The sequence below is a fragment of the Tinamus guttatus genome, unplaced genomic scaffold (assembly GCF_059628265.1).
Source record: "Tinamus guttatus ecotype Peru unplaced genomic scaffold, ASM5962826v1 Tinamus_guttatus_pri_ptg000549l, whole genome shotgun sequence".
Taxonomy (NCBI): domain Eukaryota; kingdom Metazoa; phylum Chordata; class Aves; order Tinamiformes; family Tinamidae; genus Tinamus; species Tinamus guttatus.
Window position 1 is genome coordinate 207,374 of NW_028289083.1, and position 21,651 is coordinate 229,024.

Sequence of the window (21,651 nt, forward strand, 5' to 3'; positions counted from 1 at the left end):
CTCATTACTGTGCTAAGATGTCACTGCTTTCCTGGAAAATTTCACTAGGCTTAAAATATAGTACTAGTCTAGTAAGAATTAAGCAATTTATTTTTCCAGTTCTCTGAAATATTTTCTTCCTACTTTTACCCCTCTTTTGATACCATTGCAGACTCAGTGTGTAAGGTTCTATTCTCTCTGTTCATCATCGAGAATATTGTCTGTTGAATTTTCTTGAGTTACATGTATGCAGTGTCTTTCAAAGTTGGAGGTAAGAAAGAACTGAGTGCCTGTGGCTCAGAACTGAAGTGCAAGGCAGGGAGTTGTGCAAGTGCCATGTTAAGTTTGTTGGACTTCTGCTGATCTCTTCGCCCTGAAAGAGAAGAATAAGGGCTGAATTTAAGGTGATATTTGAGAGAGATGTTTTTACATATAAACTGAACACATTTGCCACATAAATTAGCAAGCAACAACAAATGTCAGTAGCTTTGCTGTGGCACTGGTAAAATAAAAATTATTTAAAGCATTTCACTAATTGGATTAGCCTGTAGTTTTGACGCTTCCAGTGTTGTGCCTTTCCGGTTTGGCAATTGCCATCTTAGAACTTAATCTTTCTGTTGAAATTATTGATGAGTTTTCTGCCCATGTGTTTTCTTCTTAAGAAGAGCATTTTCTTTTAAGATTGACATAATTATTTACAGTATAAACATTCTTATTAGAATGCATTATAGTTTTGTCTTTAAGTATTTCTGCTACGCTTGGTTACTTTTTTTTTAAAATTGCACCTGTTTTTTTGAAACTGTGTTGGAGAAGAAAATAGAAAATTGTTCTTGACTAGTCACAATGAAAATTTCAGCATTGTCAGTCTGTGTGAGTCTAAAATTTAAGGCCCCTTGTATGGAAAAACGGTGGGGAATTTACTTCAAGTTGGTCTTTGTGGAGTGGAAGAAGCTAGATTGAAGTCTTTAACACACCTCAGATCTTAAAGGGAGACATCCGTCATCCATCTTGGGTGTCAGTTAATCCCTATGATACAAGCTTCATGAAAGCCTCTGTTTCACCTGAAGTGGAGAATTCTTGGTAAAGAGTAGCTCACATCACCTTTTTCTCACTTATCTCTATGGACGGACAATATCATCTCCAGGGTAAATATGCCAAAGCAGGGACCCCAAAGGCTGTGAAATGAGTGCTTACACATTTCTCCTGGACGAAGTCCACTGAAAGGTTTTTTTTAGTGTAGTGCTTAATGTATCTACTGTAAGTAGCCTTCTTTAATCTATTCCCAGAGCTGAAGATGCGCTCACATTTAGCGTAATGGGCTGGAGAGACAAGGCTTGGGCCATGTGCCTTGGGTTGGGCTATAGTGCAGCTCTACTGCAGCAGGTCAGAGGCTCAGGAGAGTTCAAAGGAGGGCCGGAGACAGCCAGAAAAGGAAATTTATTTGCTTCCAGAGTGGCTTATGATCTTGAAACCCTAAAGGAAGGCAGGACCCTCTCTACAGGGATCTAAGGACAATTCTAGACACAGGTATAATCTTGCTGCCTCCTATTGTATTATGGATGCTCAGAAACTGCCCCCTTTAAAATCTGGGTCGTAAAGATGCATGCGGTTTTCAAGCACCTTCTACATAGGACTGTTTCCACTTATAAAATACAGGAAAAACCTCTGTGAACAGAGCAATATTTGATTCCCTTTCTGATATGTCTTTTTTATTATTATACTTACTTTTAGAAGAGGTTGTGTTCTAGATGATGGATTTACTGCATTTATTTGTTTTTCTCCACCAATATCAGATCCGGATGATGTGAATATGTATTGTCTTTCTTTGCAAGCTCAGTTTGTAGTTTGAGAGATCAATAGAGTTATCTCTCTGTCCTGTGCTTTGTTTTGCTCTTGTGGAATCTATTTTTTGTTTTTCATAGACTTTGCTTTTATCAATATAAGCCAGTGATCATAGTCTAATTTCTTAGACTTCCAAAATGGTAAATCTGTTAGCAAGGGTAGCAGATGGTTATGGCTGAAGAATTTTTTAATTGTATGTTAATCCCTCTGATGTTGTTTAATGGAAGGTGTTTTGGGGACTCAGTTTTAGTCTGTATTTTCTGAGTATTGGCTGAGAAAGAATAAGGAAATTACTCTAGAGGGAGTATTTGGAGACAGTGACATAGTGAATGGAAGGCACAGGAGCTAGGACTGGAATTACTAAAAACTGCAGATGTGATTCCTGACTTGCAGAATGTCTCTGCAGAAATTATTTAAAAGGTAGGACTTGCTTTTCATTTTTGGGTAGAACTGCAGACTGCTAGAATACACTGTTTTACAGATTTAAAACATTAATCTTGTGGAAACAAAGGAGCTCACAAGTTTTGTTAAAATATAAGGAGATATGTTAAACCAAAGCTAGTTCTTTTATTTCTTGCTCAACTGGAAAGAGAAATTTAGCATGCAAACTTTGTTCTGATATGTTTAAAAAAAACCTGTTAGGTCCTATTGCCTTTTTTTAATTGTGATGCAAATTTTTCAGAGTAGCATTAGCAGAAAGGTAAAAATCAATGTAATATAAACTGGCATCTGAAATCCAAGTTGCAGCTGGGATACTTGGACATACATGAACACCGTGCTAAACTTTGTATTTTCAGCTAGTCAAATTTCCAGTTCAAAACAATATAAAGCATTTTAACAATGTTTTTTCTTGAGAGTGTGAAAAAATGTGGTGTGTGTGTGTTTATAGGCATGCATTCTTGCAGGTTATAGATATTTATAGTATCCCTTGTAATTTAGGAAGTTCAGAGTTACTGAAATAGAATAAGATACTTTAAATGTGTGGTTAATTTCTAACAGGTTATGCCAAGCTATATTCTTGGAGGTTGTTATCTTGAATTTTGTTTTGAACAGTCTAAACAGTTACTTTAACCATCAGGAATCCCTTGGACACTGGGAAATGTTGCACAGATAGTGCTCTCCAAATATCCAGCTTTCAGGCCCGCATAGATTTATCAGGTGGCAGAATATGTTCATTCCTGTTGTTATTGCCATCTGAAGTAGCTAGCAATTAAAGCTAGACAAGTTTGTTCTAGTGCATTTTGTTTATTAATCTAAAGCAGTTTTGTGAAAAGTATTGTTTTGTGTACTTAAGTTTAAGTGCTATTTTTAGTAATTCAGTGATATATTAGGAAAAATCATCCCTAAAAATCACTAGTTAATTTGGAATTAGCCAAGAAGCATAAAACAGCTGGCTGAAAACAGTCAATCTGGTCACTTACTGTTGTTAACACTCTTCTTTGTCTGGAAAGATGGTCTCATCTACTCTATTTGAAGTTCACATATTCATTAGGTGTTTTTTTGTTTTGCTGAATTATTAAAAGGGTAATTAAGCTGACATAATCTGTGCATATTTGGAATGCAATTTACAAATTTCCTTTGTGAATTGGAATGTGAATTAGTCAATTTTGGGATGATTAAGATGAGTGGGCCCAAATGCTCTTTCTTCTTCCAGCAGTGGATAAAGTTTCTGAGAAAAACTTTGATTCACAGAAGTGGTACATCCTTTCTTGTGGGTGACAACAGCATAAATATTTGAAACTGTTTGCATGTTTTCTTTTCATGCTTCTTTACATTTTTATAAAATGTCCTTAGACGGCAAGTATGGTCAAAAGCTGTTGAGCAGTTCTTGGCATCTCCAAAGAACAAATACAAATTTATAGTGCAAGGAATGATCAGTCATGGAAAGCTTCATTGGTAATAGAACTGTAACTTTCTTTAAGTGCTTTGTAGTGTGGTTTGTACAAAAATTTATTTCATAATCATAGCTGTAGCTGAGAATTTTGAGTTACTCCTGTTTCCCAACTTGTAAACCAATAGAAACAGCTCTTGATGTCATGTGAGCTGCGCTTTGCAATATAATGTCACATGCAGCTGTTTAAAGTTTTGCTGTTATCTTTTCACACTTGCATGTACCACAGTCTCATGAAAATTTAGTTACTTAGTAGCATGGAAATCTTTCAGATGCCCCCAGAGTTTCCTTTCCAGCACTTGCATGCATGCTGCAAAGGTGAGCGCAGTGGATGTGAGTCTTCTGTACTCCCTGTATGTGTGAGGAAGCTGAAAAGTGCTGTATATTTGGTTGGAGAATCAGAGTCCTCCTTAATGATAAGAGTAAACTGAGAAATGTAGGTTGGACTAATCAAAGTTAGTGAAATTTGCAGTTTTGTCATGGATATGAAGCTGATAGAACTGGGGAGAAAAAAAAAAAAAAAGAGTTTTCAAGATGCTGACCTGGTCCTTTAAAGATTTTCTGTAGCAAGAGCAAAAAATGGAAAGGAATTGGCAGTCTGAGTCAAAAAAGATTTGAAGGTTTTATTGTAAAGAGTGCTTTAAAATTATTTTAAAATGCAACTTTGACAACAGATGATGATGAACAAGACGTTTGGCATCAAAATGATTGATTGTGTTTGAGGAAACCTGGCAGTGTCAGACGAATGAGAGTTTGGATGAAATAATTATTCAAGTAACCTTTGTAAAACCTTGGACTCACTGAAATGCTTTGGTTTCTAATTTAACTGTTTTTGTTTTTTTAATGCAGTTGTTACAGTTGCCAGTTTTAAGCTATAATTGCCTTTCATTTGTATGTTACTGTTCAGTACACTGTGAAATACACTGAATTATGTTGTTTCACCTCTTACCACTGAAGCGGTAATCTTGAATCCTAATTAGAGCTGGAGATAAACAAAGAAGTGGAAGAGGGTTGAAGATCAATGATTTTTGATAAGATATATAAGATATATATAAAATACATATATAAGATATAAAACTTATCATGTAGAAAAGCCCTATCACTTTAACTTCATAGATTCTTTTTATTTGAAAAGTCATTGCATAATATGATCATTTGATGAAATCTCAATTCAGAATCAATATAGATATTTGTGATTACAAAGCAGATAAAATTGTAATGTCTTTTCTAAAGAGAAAAAAAATAGAAATCTCTTACTGGTTTTCTTCCTTATTAAGACGCTTGTATTTTAAACTATTCCTTGTATTTCTTGGGATCTATCCATGGAAATAAGAATTGGGATTTCATACCATTGTCATTTCTTATCCCCTCTTCTCATATTTTCGCTAATGTAAGCAAAACATTTCTTAGCTTTATATATATGCCGTGGGAGAGATTTTTTGTTTTCTTGGGTTGTAGTACTGCGTTCATGGAGGTGGATTTTCCTCTTTTTCTTTTTTTTTTTTTTTTTCCAGAACCCTGTAAAGAAAATTCCAGATTCTCATGAAATCACTCTTCAACATGGGACAAAAACAGTAAGTCATAACATGCATTATATATATATATATGTGTGTGTGTGTGTATACATATATATGTGTGTGTGTGTGTGTGCACATATATATATTTTTTTCTTTCTGCAAACTTATTTCTCTGAACTTGCTTAATGCTGCTGTAGCAAAACTTAAATGCAGTGGGAGAAAACTAAAGTTTGTATAGCTAGACAACTGGAAGTCTGAATGTATGATCAAAAAGCTTAGTTTCTGTGTGAAGGTTGTGTTTACAGAGGTTGCAAAACGTGTCGCATAGTGGAAGAAAACCCCAACAAATCAAAGCTTTTCAGAATGTTGCATGGGTGTCTGGGAAAAACTTGAGCTGCAAGCCAATTAAAAGCAATACTCCCCTAAAGCAAGTTAGCTTTTGAAAAGTTTTAGAATTAGTTTTTGAAAGAAATTGTGATTTTAAGTGATGCTTTTTCTCCCTTTCTATTCAGTTTATAAATATGCAATAAAAAGAATTTCACAGTGGGAAGAGGCTTTTCAGTAATAGACGTAATGGGAGCCTGAAATAGTAATTGACAGTACATTAGAATGTAAATTATAACGCTATGTTAAATTTAGTGGGAAATAAGGTAGGTTTCAATTCTTTCAATACTTCAAAGAGGAAAAAGGGATTAGGATAGAGCCTAATTATATTGATATATTATTGATTCATTTTGACTGTTTTTTTTTAGAGCCACTATTTGTGGCTCTAAACTAAGCTAACAGCGGTATATTGTAATGTCAGACTTGTTCTTTCTATATCTCCAGATCTATATCTGCAAAAACTTCATTTTTTAATCTGTTTTGATATATCTTGATATATCAGTATTTGATATGTCTTATAGAATCTGTTATAGATGCTCTATCTGGCATAACATTTCATTGCAAATATTAACCTTTGCTCTTTTGTACATCTTTTTGAAATTAAGTGCTTCATATAAGCCATTCTGTATTTCCTGAAGCCTCGGTCTTCCTTGTCTTTGATTCTACCCTTTTTACATTTACAACCTTGTTTCTCCACTTTCTTTCAAAGAAGCAACTCTCTGACTCAAAACTACTATTTTTGTATGAGTAATCTCATCTTCTAACACAAGTTCAACTTCTCTGTATGTGTGTGTGATCTGACTGACAACATGCATTCTCTGGAATGAAATAAATATCTAGATTCAATTTATATTTTGTGCAATTAATATAATAATTGTTTCAAATAATTCAACAATCAGTAAAATATGACTTTTCAGTAGTAAAGTTAGTAAGATTTTTGATACTATAACAAACTAAAACATTAAGCATCAATTTAGTAATTCAAGTTTTATTTATTACTATTTATACACATTTTATAAAACTTTCCAGAGGTTTAACTTAGCTATAAGAAGTATTTTTTTAGAATATTTTTAGTAGGAATGGAAAGAAACAGCAAGGATGATATATTTATGAAAATCATTCTACATGGCCAATCATTGTGGTTTGAAAACATAATTTTTTTAAAAAATTAAATTTTAGAAAGCATGAAAGACGCGTAGTATTGCATTGTAAAGAGAAAAAGTAGATTTTTTTTTGTGTGTGTGCCTTCAATTCCTTTGCACAACCACTGGTTTCCTGTTTTCCGTGTGAATAGTATAATCATATTTGCTTTCTTTTACTAATTGTTTTGAGTTACAGAACATTTTCTTGACCCTTGATGATGAGATTTTTGTGTAGGTTTGCAGGTGTACTTCAGGAAGACATCAAGTATAGAAACACAATACAAAGGTCAATCACTAACAGTGAGACTGTTTTTCTTAGTTTTGAAGACCCAACTTGTTCAGACGCATGCTACTACCCATATCCAAACTGAGGAATGCTTCTACTATATGTTTTAATGCATATTCTTTATTTGTGTGGTTTCTAAAAGTATAACCTTATATCATTTCTAGTTAAAAGGCTTTGTAAAAGGAGGAGTTAAAGTTTCGCAGGACTTCTGAGGTATTTTGACTGCATGGGGATGCAGCTGTCATCACCTAGAGCAGAGGTGAATTATAGCATGGATATATATAGTACAGTTAGATTAGGCTAGATCCAGTGCATGAAACAGACCTTTGGAAAAGAAATAGCTCTTCTATAAAAGGTCTGTCCTTCTTCCTTCTTTTCTAAATAATAAAACTAGTCAGACATGTAGGTGCACAGTAAAATGACAGTTACCTAAGGATGGGAGGAAGTAGGTGTCTTGTTATCTTTTTTTTTTTTCTTTTTATCCCGGTGTTTTAAAAGTACAGTCTTTTCATGATATACATGCACTTCAGCTAAACTTTTATATCCCATCTGTACCTCTTCAATCTAATGATCTTGGGTTGATGATGACTGTATTCCTGTGCAGCTGAAAAGTATCAGAAAAGATTTCCCAAGCTGGAGAGTGTTTCCAGAAACCTGATTAATTTCCCAGTTGTCTTGCTCATACAGTGTAATAGGAGTTACTGTTCCCAATGAAACTTCAGGGATATATATATTTGTTTTCTTGTGACAGTCTAGACATATAGGTAAGTATGAGAAAGAATGCAGAATCAGAGATATTCTGAGCAGGGTGCTTTCTGACTGCTCCTAGCAGTGTGCTTCAGCTTGTAGTACCTGTAGAATCAAATGCTTGAATCTGTTACATGAATGTGTGGTTAACCTGGAGATGCTCAGTGTTTCCATGTGTTAGAAATCCCAAATGAAATGAATTTTTTTCCCTACTCTCTCTTGTGGAAATATGTAAGTGGTTGCATTTTGCTCTGCCCCTAAAGCAAATTTGTCATAGTGATGCACTCATAACTGTAGTTTAATTCATTCTTAGGCCTAGTATAAAGCAGTAATACATTTAAGCATTTGATTTGAGAAAGTAAAAGAAAAATGTTGAGTACATTCGTAAATATATAAAAACTGTGTGTCTAAAAATGCCAACTAGGTTTGGGAGAGGTGCACTGGATTAATACATCTGATGATCCTTTGTGTCCTTTAGAAGAAAAGGATTTTTTAGATGTTAAAAAAAAGATGCCACTTGCCGCAAGTGAATGACTCTGAAACAAAACAGGGCAAGAAAACAGGGCAAGCCTGGGCTATAGGGTGATATCAGCATGAAGAGCAGGCTGAGCCTCGGGTAGTAACTGACTGGAAATCAGTTTGTGATAGAATAAGGAATACTTATGTGAATGTCTTCTCTGTGAAACTTGAAAAATAGAAAACTTAAAAGATTTCCGTGCTTATTCAGGTTAATTTTAATTCAGTTTTGATTTTAGCAACACAAATTGTCCATCTCATCCAGAATATCTGATAAATCTTTGAGAGATTTTCTTTTTCGTGGTACTTTTATGTGTCAGTACTTTTTGTCCATACAGAACAGATGCATACCAAGCACCATCCTTATATGCAAATTATTCTAATTTTCAGAGTTGAACATCTGGAATTTTTAATACAAGTTACTTAAAAGTACTTGAAAATAACGGGCCTAATTTTTCCAAATTCTGCAGTCCTAGCCTTATAGCCATGATATCCTATAAGTTCTGAGGGAAGAAGTTTGTTATGAAGATAATATAGGAGAAGAGAGAGGGTCTTCAGGGCTCTGGACTGTTCGGACAAAGTGTCAATAGGTTAAAAACACCTTTGTTTAACCTGAAAACTGACACTTTTAATATTTTTCCAAAGGTATCAGGTTCAAAATAGTGGGTCTGCACAAATCATTTCTAGGTAGATTAATCCAACTGTGACTGACAGATGGATTGCTGGAAAAAGAAAAAGATTTTTGCGTTCTTTGTTTGGAGAAAATGCTAAAATGCAAGTTTTGCTTGAGTAGTTCTAGTGCTTGGAAACACTGATTCATTCTGTAGTAATACCATTGTCCGTAAGTCAAAGCATTTAAGGTGGAGTATAACTTGTTGTTTCTTGAGGACTTTCTGGCTCTTCATTTCCAGGCATTCTCTAGAACATGTAACTTTATTTTCTTGTGCTGTAAAATGTCTACTTTCTGATGAGAAGGTTTCTGAGGCTGATGATCATCTGTCTAATACAGGGATGACCCGGGTTTTTGATCCAAGATCAAAACCATCCTCTGATTAGAGTCTAGAATTTATCCATGCTCTACCATGGACGTTAAATTTAATAATGGGAGTTGAAACGTAAACATGAATTCCATGCAAGTTTTAAATTCTCCTAAGAACTTTCAGCTGTTTTAACATTTGCAGGTTAGGGTTAACTTTTGGTAACTATAAAACTGTTCTTACTTTATTTCTTCTATATTTTTTTTTCATTGCTTTCTAAAAAGTGCAGTTCTGGAAAGTTAGTCATACAAATTACTTAGCCTTAGCTAATTTTGTGCTGATATTTCAAATTAATGCAGGTAGGTAGTATTTTTATGAATCTGAAAAGAGATCTTTTTGAGGACAAATGGGAGGAGAGATGGTCTATACTGTTACTAAGTTTCTACCAGAGAATGATTTAAATACTACTGTAATAGAATTATATAAATAGAAATATAAAATACAACTTTTCTAAGCGTTCCACTTCAATAAACTCATACTTTTAATGATTTGAGGATAACAGATGAGAGCATGAAATGTTCACTTGCCTCTCCTGCCCCGTCCTACTGGCAGATTTAACACTGTGCTTGCAGAGCTGCTTTAGATACACTAGTGTGAAATCTTAAAACTAATGAAAATGAAATGCCACTTACAATATTGAGCCGAATCTAGAGTACAATTTTCTTCAGAAAAATAAAGCATTATCTGAATAGAGCAATAGTGGATGAATAGAGCAATGACCGTTAGAAAGCAGAGAGTGTAAATTAACTTCTCTGCTGTCTTCAGTGCTGAATTCAGATGATGTAATTTCCACTTCTCACTCCCCCGTCTCAAGTATTCGGACACTGAGACATTGTACAAGAAAACTTGGAAACAAAGGACAGCTGGTGGGCAGAAGGAACAATTTAACATAGTTAATATTTTTTTGTGATTTAATAATATTTGGGTGACATATAAAGAACTGTAGAAAATAAAAACTTGCATTTTTTTTTCCTCTGCTCTCTCCTGTATAGGTTTCTGCCTTGGGTTTGGATCCTTCAGGTGCCCGTTTGGTAACTGGTGGCTATGACTATGATGTGAGATTTTGGGATTTTGCTGGAATGGATGCCTCTCTCCAGGCTTTTCGGTCACTCCAGCCTTGTGAATGGTATGCATTAAGACAGTCTTTCCAACCTCAGATAAGGCCTATGTTTGTGCCTAAGCAATGCCTAATAGAATTCAGTAAACTCTTTAAGATAGTTTGTTTGAAAGCTTTTACCTCCCGTTATAATTGAGGTAAATGGAATGAGAGCCTAAGAATTTCATATCTTTTCCTCATTTTTTCCCCAAAACTTCTTTGCTTTCCCTGTTGGAAAGCTACAGGTGAATTTGCAAATGGATTTTTTTTTTAATAGTATATCAGTCAGAGACGCAGGTTGGTGTTCATGTTTGTAGTCACTGTTAATAGAGTACCCTTTTCATTTGTATTCTACTTGCAGAGAGTTAAAGAGGAGAAGGAGTACCAGCTGAGTAGTTGTTGAGAGCCTACAGAAAGAATAAGATTTCTGTAGGATATACCAGTGTTACTGAGACAAAGAACCAATGATCTGGAAGGGCTTGTCCCTTGCACTGCAGTGATAACTGAGGCTGCTATGTGGCAAGGGGAAAATCTCAGATGTATTGTCTTACAAACAAACAAAAACTATGGTACTATGTGTGTTTATATATATATATGCAAATATATATGTGTGTGTCTGTGTGTTTAAATATACTAAACATTTTTAAAAATATTGGAGTCTTGGTTAGAGACTGCTACTCAATGGTAATTTAACACACTCTATTGAATAATTACTTATTCTAGAGAACTGGAAGATGGGACTCCTTCAAAAAGCTGTGTCTTGTGCAAAGCTAACTAGCTAATAATAACTAGCTAATAATAAGTTAATAGCAAAAATTTTTCTAAACATACCTTCTTATGGGTAACTAATGTGGTATTAGTTGTAAGATGCCTTGCATGTTTGAAAGAGATTGAAACAACTGCCTGTAACAAGCAGTCTTAAAATGCTAGTTTTTAATCTTTTTGTCGTAAAGAGAAGGTGAATTTTGCACAGGTTGGAAAGATAGAATGAGAATGTCAGCCAAATGCCTTTTCTGTATCATTTTGTAAATGCAAAGAGAACCATAATTCTGCTAATTAAAAAGATTCTGTCATACTAACATGGAAGCCTGTGGTGAACACTGAGGGGTATTACATAACCCTGCCTCTGTGTGTCTATATATAATATATATATACACTGTGTATATAAAAACACTTATATACTATATATATATATATACTCTCTCTATATATATATGTATATATTATTTGATTGCAGGGACTGCTAGCATTCACAGACCTTAATTTAGAAGAATTCTGAGGAGTTCTGGTTTGGAAGCTTTAAGTTTTAGCAGAAATCCAACTCTGGAGCTATAAATATAATTTCACTCTATGGATAAAATCCCTGAGGAAAAATCCCATGTTGTCATATTGTCCAGGATTCATTTTGTAGCCTAATATCAAATTACTGTCTTAATTTCTCCTTGGATTTAAAATGTTGAAAAAAACTGGGGGAGAACGGTAAAACTAGTATCTTCAAACTAGACCTTTGACTTTTGTTAAAGGCAAGCTTAAAGCCAACTTTTGTTACATGTGAAGGAGTTCTTTGCCTGTCCAAGTTTTGCCATTGTGTGTAGCTCTGTTCTTTAGGTCCTGGCAGAAAGTATTGTGTTGCAGGTTTGACAGCTTTAATAGCACTAATCGAAGGCATTTAGGCTTAAAGTGAGCTTTTTTTTTTTTTTTTTTTTTTTTCTGTAGGTTTCCTAAGACTTTTGTTATAACATTAATAAGAAGCAAATCTCTTTTCTTTAAGAACTGCCTCCTCAGTTCTTAAACACAGAACCTCACTTTTGATTATACTCCAATAAACATCTGAAAAGCAGTAACTTCTGGGGCCATACAAATATCCTTCTTATGGAACCAATTTCTGCATGTCATTTTAAAAGCTGCATTGCACAGTTACACCCCACCCCCTTTTTTTCTTTCTTTAACTAAAGGCTGTGAAATTTCTTTTTTTTTTTTTTTTCTTTCCTCTCAGACTAGTTTTTTCACCTGACAGATTTCAGTAACTGCTAGATTGATGTTCCCATTGTGCCCATCCTGCAAAATCAGGTGCTGTTCCCTGGTACAAGGAAGTTGGGTGTATATCTAATGTAAAGATAAGAGTGTGCAGACAGATATGAAACAGATATAAAAAAAAGAGACAGTCTAATGATGTTAAGAACATTTTACTTTGTAGTTTTAATTTATGTGTTTTAGTGTCCAGAACAGAGTTTTGTAAGAAAAACCAGTCAATCGACTGACCTTGTCTTATAGATTCAGAGGTGTTTTTTTTATGGCAGGCTATTTGACTTTGTGGCTTAATTTTCTTCATACATGAGTCATACATCAAACAAAAACAATCTTTAAAAATCTCTTGTTTTTGATTATCAAGTCTTGACATTAAAAAAATGTCTGTACTTTGGAGATGTTGCATATTTTCTTCTGAGAATTTCAGTATTGCAGTAGGAGAAATACAACTAAGTAAGCACTTAGTCCTGAGTCAGATCTGGGCAAAATAATTTTGAGCAATATACGGATCATGTGGAACAGAAAGAGTGCTTGGAGATACACCTGCTCGGTATTTATTTGTTGCTCTAAGGGTGAATCTGATGAATTCTTTAGGGTAGATTGGTTGGTTGTCTGCAGAGATCAGTCTGGAATTCAGATACTGTTCCCTGTCTCTTGCAGGTTCCTTTTTATCTTTTTCAGTGTTTTCTTTGAACTTAATGCCACTGGCCTTCATTCCCCTCTCCTGTGCAAGTGTCCATTTTTGTTCTTGAGGCCCAGGTTGATGCTTTTGCAGTCATTGCCTCTGATCTATTTTAAAAATTCCCAGATTTGAAAGTCTCCTTTCCTCAAAATTCAGAGTTTATAATACTTTGGCCAATTTGGCTGCCAGTTCACATTACATAATAGGGTGCTTGAAGCAATTTTTGGCTTTTGAATCATAATACAATCAGTTTTGCCAGAAATTCTTTGAATGAGAAACTTATGCTTAGTTTACTATGGTCAATGCTGAACTTTGCAAATATGTGTTACAGTGTTTAATGTATTTTGTGCAGTAATTTATAGACTGAGGAGAGATTTAACAGATGATAGCTACCGCTGAGGCAATCAAAGTCTTACCCTATAACCCATAAAATGTTGAACGAATAAGTTGCAAGTTGCACGCTTGAAGTTTTGTTGATCATCTGAATGTTAATGTATCTGACAGAAACCTTCTTGATCATTTGGCTACAGTTAGTATACAATAGTTTATGTTGATTTTTTTTTGTTGTTGCTAATCTTTAAATTAATAATTCTTTTGAAAATATTGTACTACGATATGGAAGCCACTTTCCTATGGGGCAAAAAATTGCTCTGTTTCAGAAATTGATCAGTTTTGTTATGTTTTCTACATTTTATTGCAAAGGGTTGGCACTTCAGATGTTATGAAACTTGAGAAGAAATAATAATTTTTCTTTTGATAAAATTAATGCTAAAATATAAGAAAATTGAACCATTATTTCTTAAGGTCCATGTTGCTCACTTTGCATTGATTTAAATAGTAAAAGTAATGTAATATGATTTTTCTCATAAGAAAGTTGCTGCTTAATACTCTTCTTGCTTTGCAGTTATTATAGTGAATTTCAGACAATAGCTGGCACTATGTATTACCAGGGTTTCCCAATTTTATCAAAACAATATGTAGATTCTATATGTTTGAAAAATTTTACTTTTGATAGCTGAATGACAGTTAAAAATATTTAAGAAATTACCTCAGAAAGGATAGTTACAAGAAACTTCATAAAAGTTTCATTACATTCATTCATCTTTCTGGGTGACAGCTGGGAAACAGTTTCCTCCACCCGGAATATAGTCTAGTCTTTGACTTCTCTACTTCTTGCTGTGAAAGTCAGCAAATCAACACAGAAATTGGACTGTATGTTAATACAATTGAATTAAAATTTGTGTTTGGGTTTTGTGATCCTTTTGGTTTTTTTGAGGTCTTTTTCTTGATCTTTCTTTTGAATTGAAAGGTCAGTGCTTCTTTTGAAGTGTTTGTAGACACACATGAAATTTGTGGTTCCCATTTTTTAGAAAGGTGTTTTCAATTACAAATTTAATGATAAGATCCACAAGAGCTATTGTATACTGATAGTGGTCTGTTAATCCTTGTTGTATGATGGGATTGAAGTCATTTTTGTGATTTAGTTTGCTACAGCTTTCCATTGCCAAGGGAATTGGTTGATCTTCCTGTTTCAACAGTCTTGTGAAACCTTCCTTGTTGCGGCTGTATGGTTTGGTATGAATGGGTTGGGTCTTCCAAACATGATAAATTCAGTTTAATTAAAGAGAACAAATTCTGATGATCCAATCTGATCTTGGGGATGTGGAAAAAACGATTTTGTCTCTTTTAAGGCTTTTGATGCATCTTACATGCCTTTCAAATAGGCAAACATAAGGGAAAATGCATGAGATAGTAGTTTTACAGGTTGGAAAGCCTACTATAAATTCAGATGCTGCTTTTAAGAAAATAAAAAAAGGGTTGGTCTTGTGGAGCTGAATCTATGACACACTTTGCTTGGGAGTTCATTTGCTTTAAGATTTGTCTTCTGTGTGGATGCTGTGTACATAAGAAAGCCCTTACAGCAGATGAGCTGTTAGATCTAACCTGTTGAAAGACTGGGCAAATTGTTATATGGTATCCAGTTTTCCAAGGTGATAGTATGGTTAACATCACGTATTTGATGAAACTGTAAACCTGAATATAGAAAAATATGGAAGAATGCTGACAGATGACTAATTTTCTGTTGTACAATTGAGGGTTTTTTTGTTGTTGTTTTTTAAGGAATTTATAGATTTCTATCAATATAAAGGTTGATTTTTTGGAGATAGGAAAAAAATTCAGTGATAAATAGCTGAATCTGTGACACATCCTTCTTTTTTTGGAAATACAGGAGCATTTTTAAATACATTTGCCAGAAATGACATTTTAGTTGCCAACTTTGTAAATATTATTGCTTTATATGCTCTGAGGAAAGTAGCATTAGACACACAAGGAAAAATAAAAAGCTTTGATATGAGATTTTTTTTTTTCTTATTTATGGCATAGAAATGTGTATGGGCCAATTTCTACCATATATTATCTTACTGTTGACCTTTTTTATTTTAATAATGGCTTTGTTTAAAAAAACTGAGCTTAGGAACTGAATTTGACTGAAACACTTCTCTCCCTTTTTTTTTTTCTTTTTCCCTCCTCTCTCCAGCCACCAGATCAAATCCCTACAGTATAGCAGCACAGGAGATGTTATTCTTGTTGTCTCTGGTAACTCACAGGCAAAAGTTCTTGACAGAGATGGTTTCCCTGTAATGGAATGCATAAAAGGAGATCAGTACATTGTGGATATGACAAATACCAAGGTAAAGAAAGGAGTGAGCTGAATTACAATACACGGTGCTTTGAGTAGGAGGTTGTGCTGGAGGCTGACCTTGAATCTGAAAAGAAGATCTTTTACAACTAACCTTTCTGTGATTCTATGATAAAATTCAACTTTTTAAAGATAGCTGGTAATTTTTATTATATATATCTCCCTACCCCTGTCCAACAAACCAAAGCAAAAATGAGAAACTATTGATCTGATGTAATCACTTGCTTTTGTTTACCCTCTTCTTTAGAAATTGTATGTCCCTTGCCAGTTTTGCCTCTGTCCAAGCCATGAATGTACAAGACTAATAAGCTAAAATGCACATGTTTTTATTAGTGGTTAAAAGTGGAAATGGAGAGCTCATAATTTGACCCATCATTTTGAAAAATTGTAACAGCTGTTGATTGGGTTTTGATCACATCAAGCATAAATGGTTTAATTCAGGTCAGTTTTATAAACAGATTAATAGCCTAAAAAGTAGTGATAAAATCTAATGCTCAAAAGGATAATAAAGTTGATTTATTTATTACTTGTAAAGTACATTGCCAAATAACTAGTCTAAATAGTATTCTGCCCAAAGCAAAAGTTCTTGTCAGATTACTATTTCTTTTGGCTAGTAGTGTGTATATATATATATATAAAATCATCAAATGGTAACATCTGCTCTTGCTTATTTAAAAATAATATAGATTTTCTTTCTCTTGTGAACTTTTGAAATTTTGGTGATACTACAGACAAAAAGTGTGATGTCTTTTTGTTTGTTTTTGTTTTTCTTTTTTTGTTTTATAAGTCTTTTGTATTTTTTTATATTTTCTCATTAACTCTTCAGTGTTGTGTCTGTGTATGTACTTAAACCAAAATTAAATATTGCAGAGTTGCAGATGTAGTTTCCACTCCTCTTGTAGTTTAAATGTAGTCGATGAACATGTCCCTCTATGTCAGATGAAAAGACAATGGATGAAAGTATTTTATCTTCTAAGTCATTGTAATAGTCATCTCTTATATTTGCATGAAATTTTAAATTCTAATATTTCCATCTGAAAGGAATATGCCTGAAAACTCACCTAAGTTAAGTCTACCTTGGGTACTTCCTCAGTTTGCACTAAGAATGCTAATATAGTTTCCTTTGTCATTGAATTTGTACTGTCTCATTCTTGATTAACAGATTTTTTGTTGTGGTTGTTTCTTGGAAAAGCTCATGTGGCACCATGCTGATCTGTGTTGTTTCATCCTTTCTCTGCAATACAATTTTCCTGGAGGAAAAAAGTGATCTCTAAGTGGCAGTCTGATACTATCTTCTGAGAGGAAAAGTATATGTCAAAGAAGAATGCCTGTTTTTTTTATAATTCCAAAAAGAAAATAAGTCAGGATGGAAGGAATTAATATATATAAATATCTTTTAAATCACTTAAATCACTGTGGTGGAAGGGCTTGATTCCTTAGTCATGATATCCTTAGTCATGGTTCCACTTTCATGATTTGGAGTAATATTTATAAAAAAATCATTCTTGAAGAAGCGTTGAGTAAAAGAAGCCCTTCTCCTCTTGGTTTATAACGTTCTCAATATTTCAAGCAGATTTTATTTACTTTAAATGAAAAGTGCATCTTTACATATAAGTATTTTCTTTACATCTCTCATTTCTGAAGCTAGGTTATATTCATTCTTATTTATTCAGGGTGCTATTCATTACTCATGCAGTGATTGGCAAAGAGGCATGTCTTGATAGTTAGTAACAATGTGATTTTACAAAAGGGGATCCTAAAAATTTTAAATTTTCTTTTATTAGTAGTCTGATTAGGATCTCTGTGTTTTTTTTTTTCTTAGGGTCATACAGCAATGCTCAATTCAGGCTGTTGGCATCCTAAAATAAAGGAGGAATTTTTGACATGTTCCAATGATGGGTGAGTATTTAGGCCTTTAGGTCTTTATCAGAGCTTTTTCAGCCTTGTTTGGCTTCTGCATTTTAATTTTGTGTCCTAAGTTGCTTTAAAAGTCCTCCTTTTAAATGTGATCATGTGTTAAGACACAGTTACATGAGATCTAGAAAGTTGTTTTGTTTAGTTTACTTGTTTCTTGCACAAAACTTAACACTCTATTTAACTTTATCACCGGGTATATCTTCAAATTAGAAAGACTTTCTCATAGAGACTAGAATGTAAATGAAATGCCTGAGAAGACTGTTTCAGTTGGAAGGTACAAGTTTTAAATCAATTGTGATTTAATATTGTTTGATATTGTTTGAAAGTGTTGAAGAGATTGTTGGAAATGAGTTTGTAGCTCTAGTCTTGATCTTTGTGATAGGGAACAAATTGAAAAATGTCCTTGTGGCAGTTGCGTTGATTGCTAGCCTTATTGCAGATGTCATTAGCAAGATCAAGAGTGAGTTTTGGAGAGGTTTCAAATACGCAGTCCTCTTTACTACAGACTTACAGCACAGGAGTTGTAAGCGTGAATTGCCCCTTCCTTTGTCTGAAGTCTCTTCAACGCTAAAAAGAAAACCCTCATTATTAATTGTTTTAAATGACATTTTTTCCCAAAGTGACTGTCTTACCAGTCTGACACCCAGATACATTTGTACAAAAGTATAAACAAGTGATTCTAATAAATGCATAGCTGCTGATAAGACTCTGCCAGAAGAACAAAAATACTATGTTGTGTTTTATGGAGTATTTTACTCTTAAATGCAAGAAGACAAAGCCAACTGCATCCTTTTTTTTTTTTTTTTTTTTTGTCTTAGAGACAAAATAGAGAATAAAACAAAAGTTTAATTGGTTAGTACAAATGTTTATCAACTGTTAGAATAGTTGTTTTAAAATGTTTGTTGCTCATTTAAATGTAAAGATGGTGTATTTTATAATAGGAAAAATAATTTAGTATGTTATAAATTTTCAAGATTGCCTAATTTTGTCCCACATAAACAAATGTCTAACTAACCAAATATGGATTTGGTACATCTCTTATGCGTAAATTGCAATGAATTGGAATGGTCTAGTCAAGTAAGTAAAATCCAGATAAACACTGCTATAAATGGATGTGTAATTGCATTTTCAGGGACACTAAAAATCTGACATTAAAGGAAAAATATTTTAAACCCGTTTCACTTTGTTTCAAACAAGTGAAAGGTTTTTCCAGCACTGGGGCATGTGATGTGAAAAGTAACAATGTGGATGTTTAATTTGTAACACAGGACTTGAGTGTTAAAGACAGTATTTCATTAGTGAAGGAATTCTTTTTAATAATTTGACAAGCCATTAAGCCTTAAAGGTATAACCTGTAATTAATTTAAGGTTGGAACTATATTTTTAAAGTAATAATCTGATTAGGGGCTGATTCTGCCAGAGTCTTATGTGCTTGAGAAATATATTAATTTGAAGAGATAAATACAGATGTTCTTTTCAAAAGTTGTGTCGGTTAAGGTTTGCTAGTGAATAGCATCCTCTCAAAAGGTACATTCATTACTAAGTGACTGTGGATGTCGATATCAGTTTTGGTGAATTTCTGGCTTTTTTTTGTTGGTGGACTTTGACACTGCTTTTGTAATGTTCAAGAAGGTGCATTTGGAAGAGTGACTCTTAACGAGCAGTGGTTCAAAAATCACACATTGTTCTTATTTTTTAATTTAAAAAGTAGCTATTTTTGAAAAAAGGAAAGGTAGGTGTTCTAAAATCTCTCTACCAAATTAATTTTAGAGAAGCTAGGAGAATCTGTGGTTGCATTCAGTTGAATATTTCTTCCATTTTTATGACATTCTTCAATTATGATTAATAATTACATCAGAATATCATGCTATACCATTGTTGGAGCTGCTGTGTCTCAGTTCTTACCTATATGTTATAACTTTCTTGCAGTGTATCTAGAATTGGTGTGGTTTCATATCTATAGGCTAACTATTGGCAAGTTTTTTTCTCATGCAAAATGTTGAGAAAAGACCTAATAAATCTTTCTAGAAGAATGTGATTGGGCATTCAGTCCTCAATGTTTCCTTCCCTATGGTTTTGTATCTGTCAAGAAGACATATATCCATACAGGCACAAATGGAAAGCTTTCCAGTGTTGCAGAATCAAGTGTCTGCTCAGCGCAAAGACTCTTTTATCTTGATAATGTGTTGTTTCTCACATGCAATGAAGGTGAGCTCTGGAAACTGTAATGGATTTATATTGTGCCCTGAAATCAGTGCTAAGTATCAATGTAAGATAGAATCACTTGAATTGCAGTGACTGCTTGGGAATTCTCTATTAGAGAATGTCGTGCCGTTTGAGTCTTTACATGCAGAGATTAATTTTCACATTGGAAAAGAAGCTGCAACAAGTGGCATGTGTGGAGGAGGGCACCTAACGCTGAACACCTTCATGGGCTCCGATAAAGGCTCATTTCTGAGTGTACTGACATAGGGCAGTGGAACCACTCTTGCCTGTAACAGGCATGAAGAAAAGTTGAATATCTTCTAGTCTTATAGGCTTGAGTATCTGTTGAACATCATGTGGATACAAAAACAAGGCTGCTAAAACCAGAAATAATACTTAAACTGAAACTTCTTTACCTTGATTAGTATTTCTATGTATTCCCCAAAGCCGATGGCCTGAGCCAACACTTGGTTTCAGAAATGCTTGCAAGGAAGGTATAAATGTTTTCAGTTTATCCAAGCTGGGTAAGAAGCTAGGAATTTACTGTAACTATTCACATGTGAGGGCTGGGTTACTTGAGAAATTGGGTGTGTGAATAGCTGCATCCTCTTGGCTCACTTCATGCTCAAAGAGAAGCCCCCGCACAGTATGAGGGGTTGCTGTGGTTAATCCCATATATTTTGCTCTTGTTTCTAATATTGATATCACCTGTGGCAAAAACTTTCATAAATTGCAAGTTATTTGCAATGTTGTGAATTACATTTAATACTGTGGCATTTGCGTTGTTGCCTCTTTAATTGAATGGTTAATGCATGCACAGAAACTAAAAAATAAAGTAAGGAAAGAGGCTTCATCTTCTGGTTGGTCTGTTGAAGCCAGGAGGTATCGTGAAAGCTAGCTTGGCATGTAATTTGTAGAAGTCCCTTCAAAGGAAAAGAATAATTATTTAAAAAGGAAAAGCAAAATTTCAAAAGATTGAAGATATTTTACTAATTTAAAAATTTCGGGTGATGAAGGCAGTTGTAGTAACCCAACTTCGTAATCCAGAAGGCGCCCTTAAGGTGGTTGTTATAAGTGAAATGTTTTGAAACATGTTATATTTAACGAAATTTATTCATGCAATTCATGCAAATGTATATTTTTTATGAAATCTTAAGCTCTTAATTAAATCTTAAGAATATATTTTGATTCCAATGTCTTCTAAGTTGTACATTTGTAAATTTATTACATCTTCAGACTGCATACATAGGGGTTACCAGCAGGGAGTCTCAGTGTGTTTTGTATGACTGTTCAGGTACACAGTGTTTGAACTGAGAGCAAGAAGAAGGCACTAATTTCCTTTCAGCTCTTCTGTTAGATAAACACAGTCTGGTCAGCTTATACCCTGGAATGAGCCAAATCCTAGCCCTGGGAGTCGGAGATTCAAATCTGAAATCTTCTTTAGTTAACTTGCTTTAGCTCATGTGTGTGTATGTGATTGCTGGTGACTCTCTGTAATTTCGAGTGACTAACTTCACTCTGTTTTCTTGAAAATATTCTAGATGATGGCTCTTGTAAACTATTTTTTTTTCCTTTGATGCTGTAAGGATTGGGGCTACAAGACCTTTTTTAAAAAAAACTTGTTTTTATACAAGTACTTTCCTTTATCCTTGAACTAGAGATGAATAATACTTCTGTTAAA

General features: G+C 34.1%; 1 protein-coding gene across 1 annotated transcript in view; it reads left to right on the forward strand.

Moving 5' to 3' along the window:
- Positions 1–21,651, forward strand: part of WDR70 (WD repeat domain 70) — a 126,373-nt gene that overhangs the window by 26,359 nt on the left and 78,363 nt on the right. Inside the window, exons 6-9 of the mRNA XM_088534385.1 lie at positions 5,227–5,286; positions 10,334–10,467; positions 15,687–15,840; positions 17,671–17,747. Of these exons, the coding sequence (XP_088390511.1) occupies positions 5,227–5,286; positions 10,334–10,467; positions 15,687–15,840; positions 17,671–17,747 (425 nt within the window). The remainder of the gene's footprint in view (positions 1–5,226; positions 5,287–10,333; positions 10,468–15,686; positions 15,841–17,670; positions 17,748–21,651) is intronic.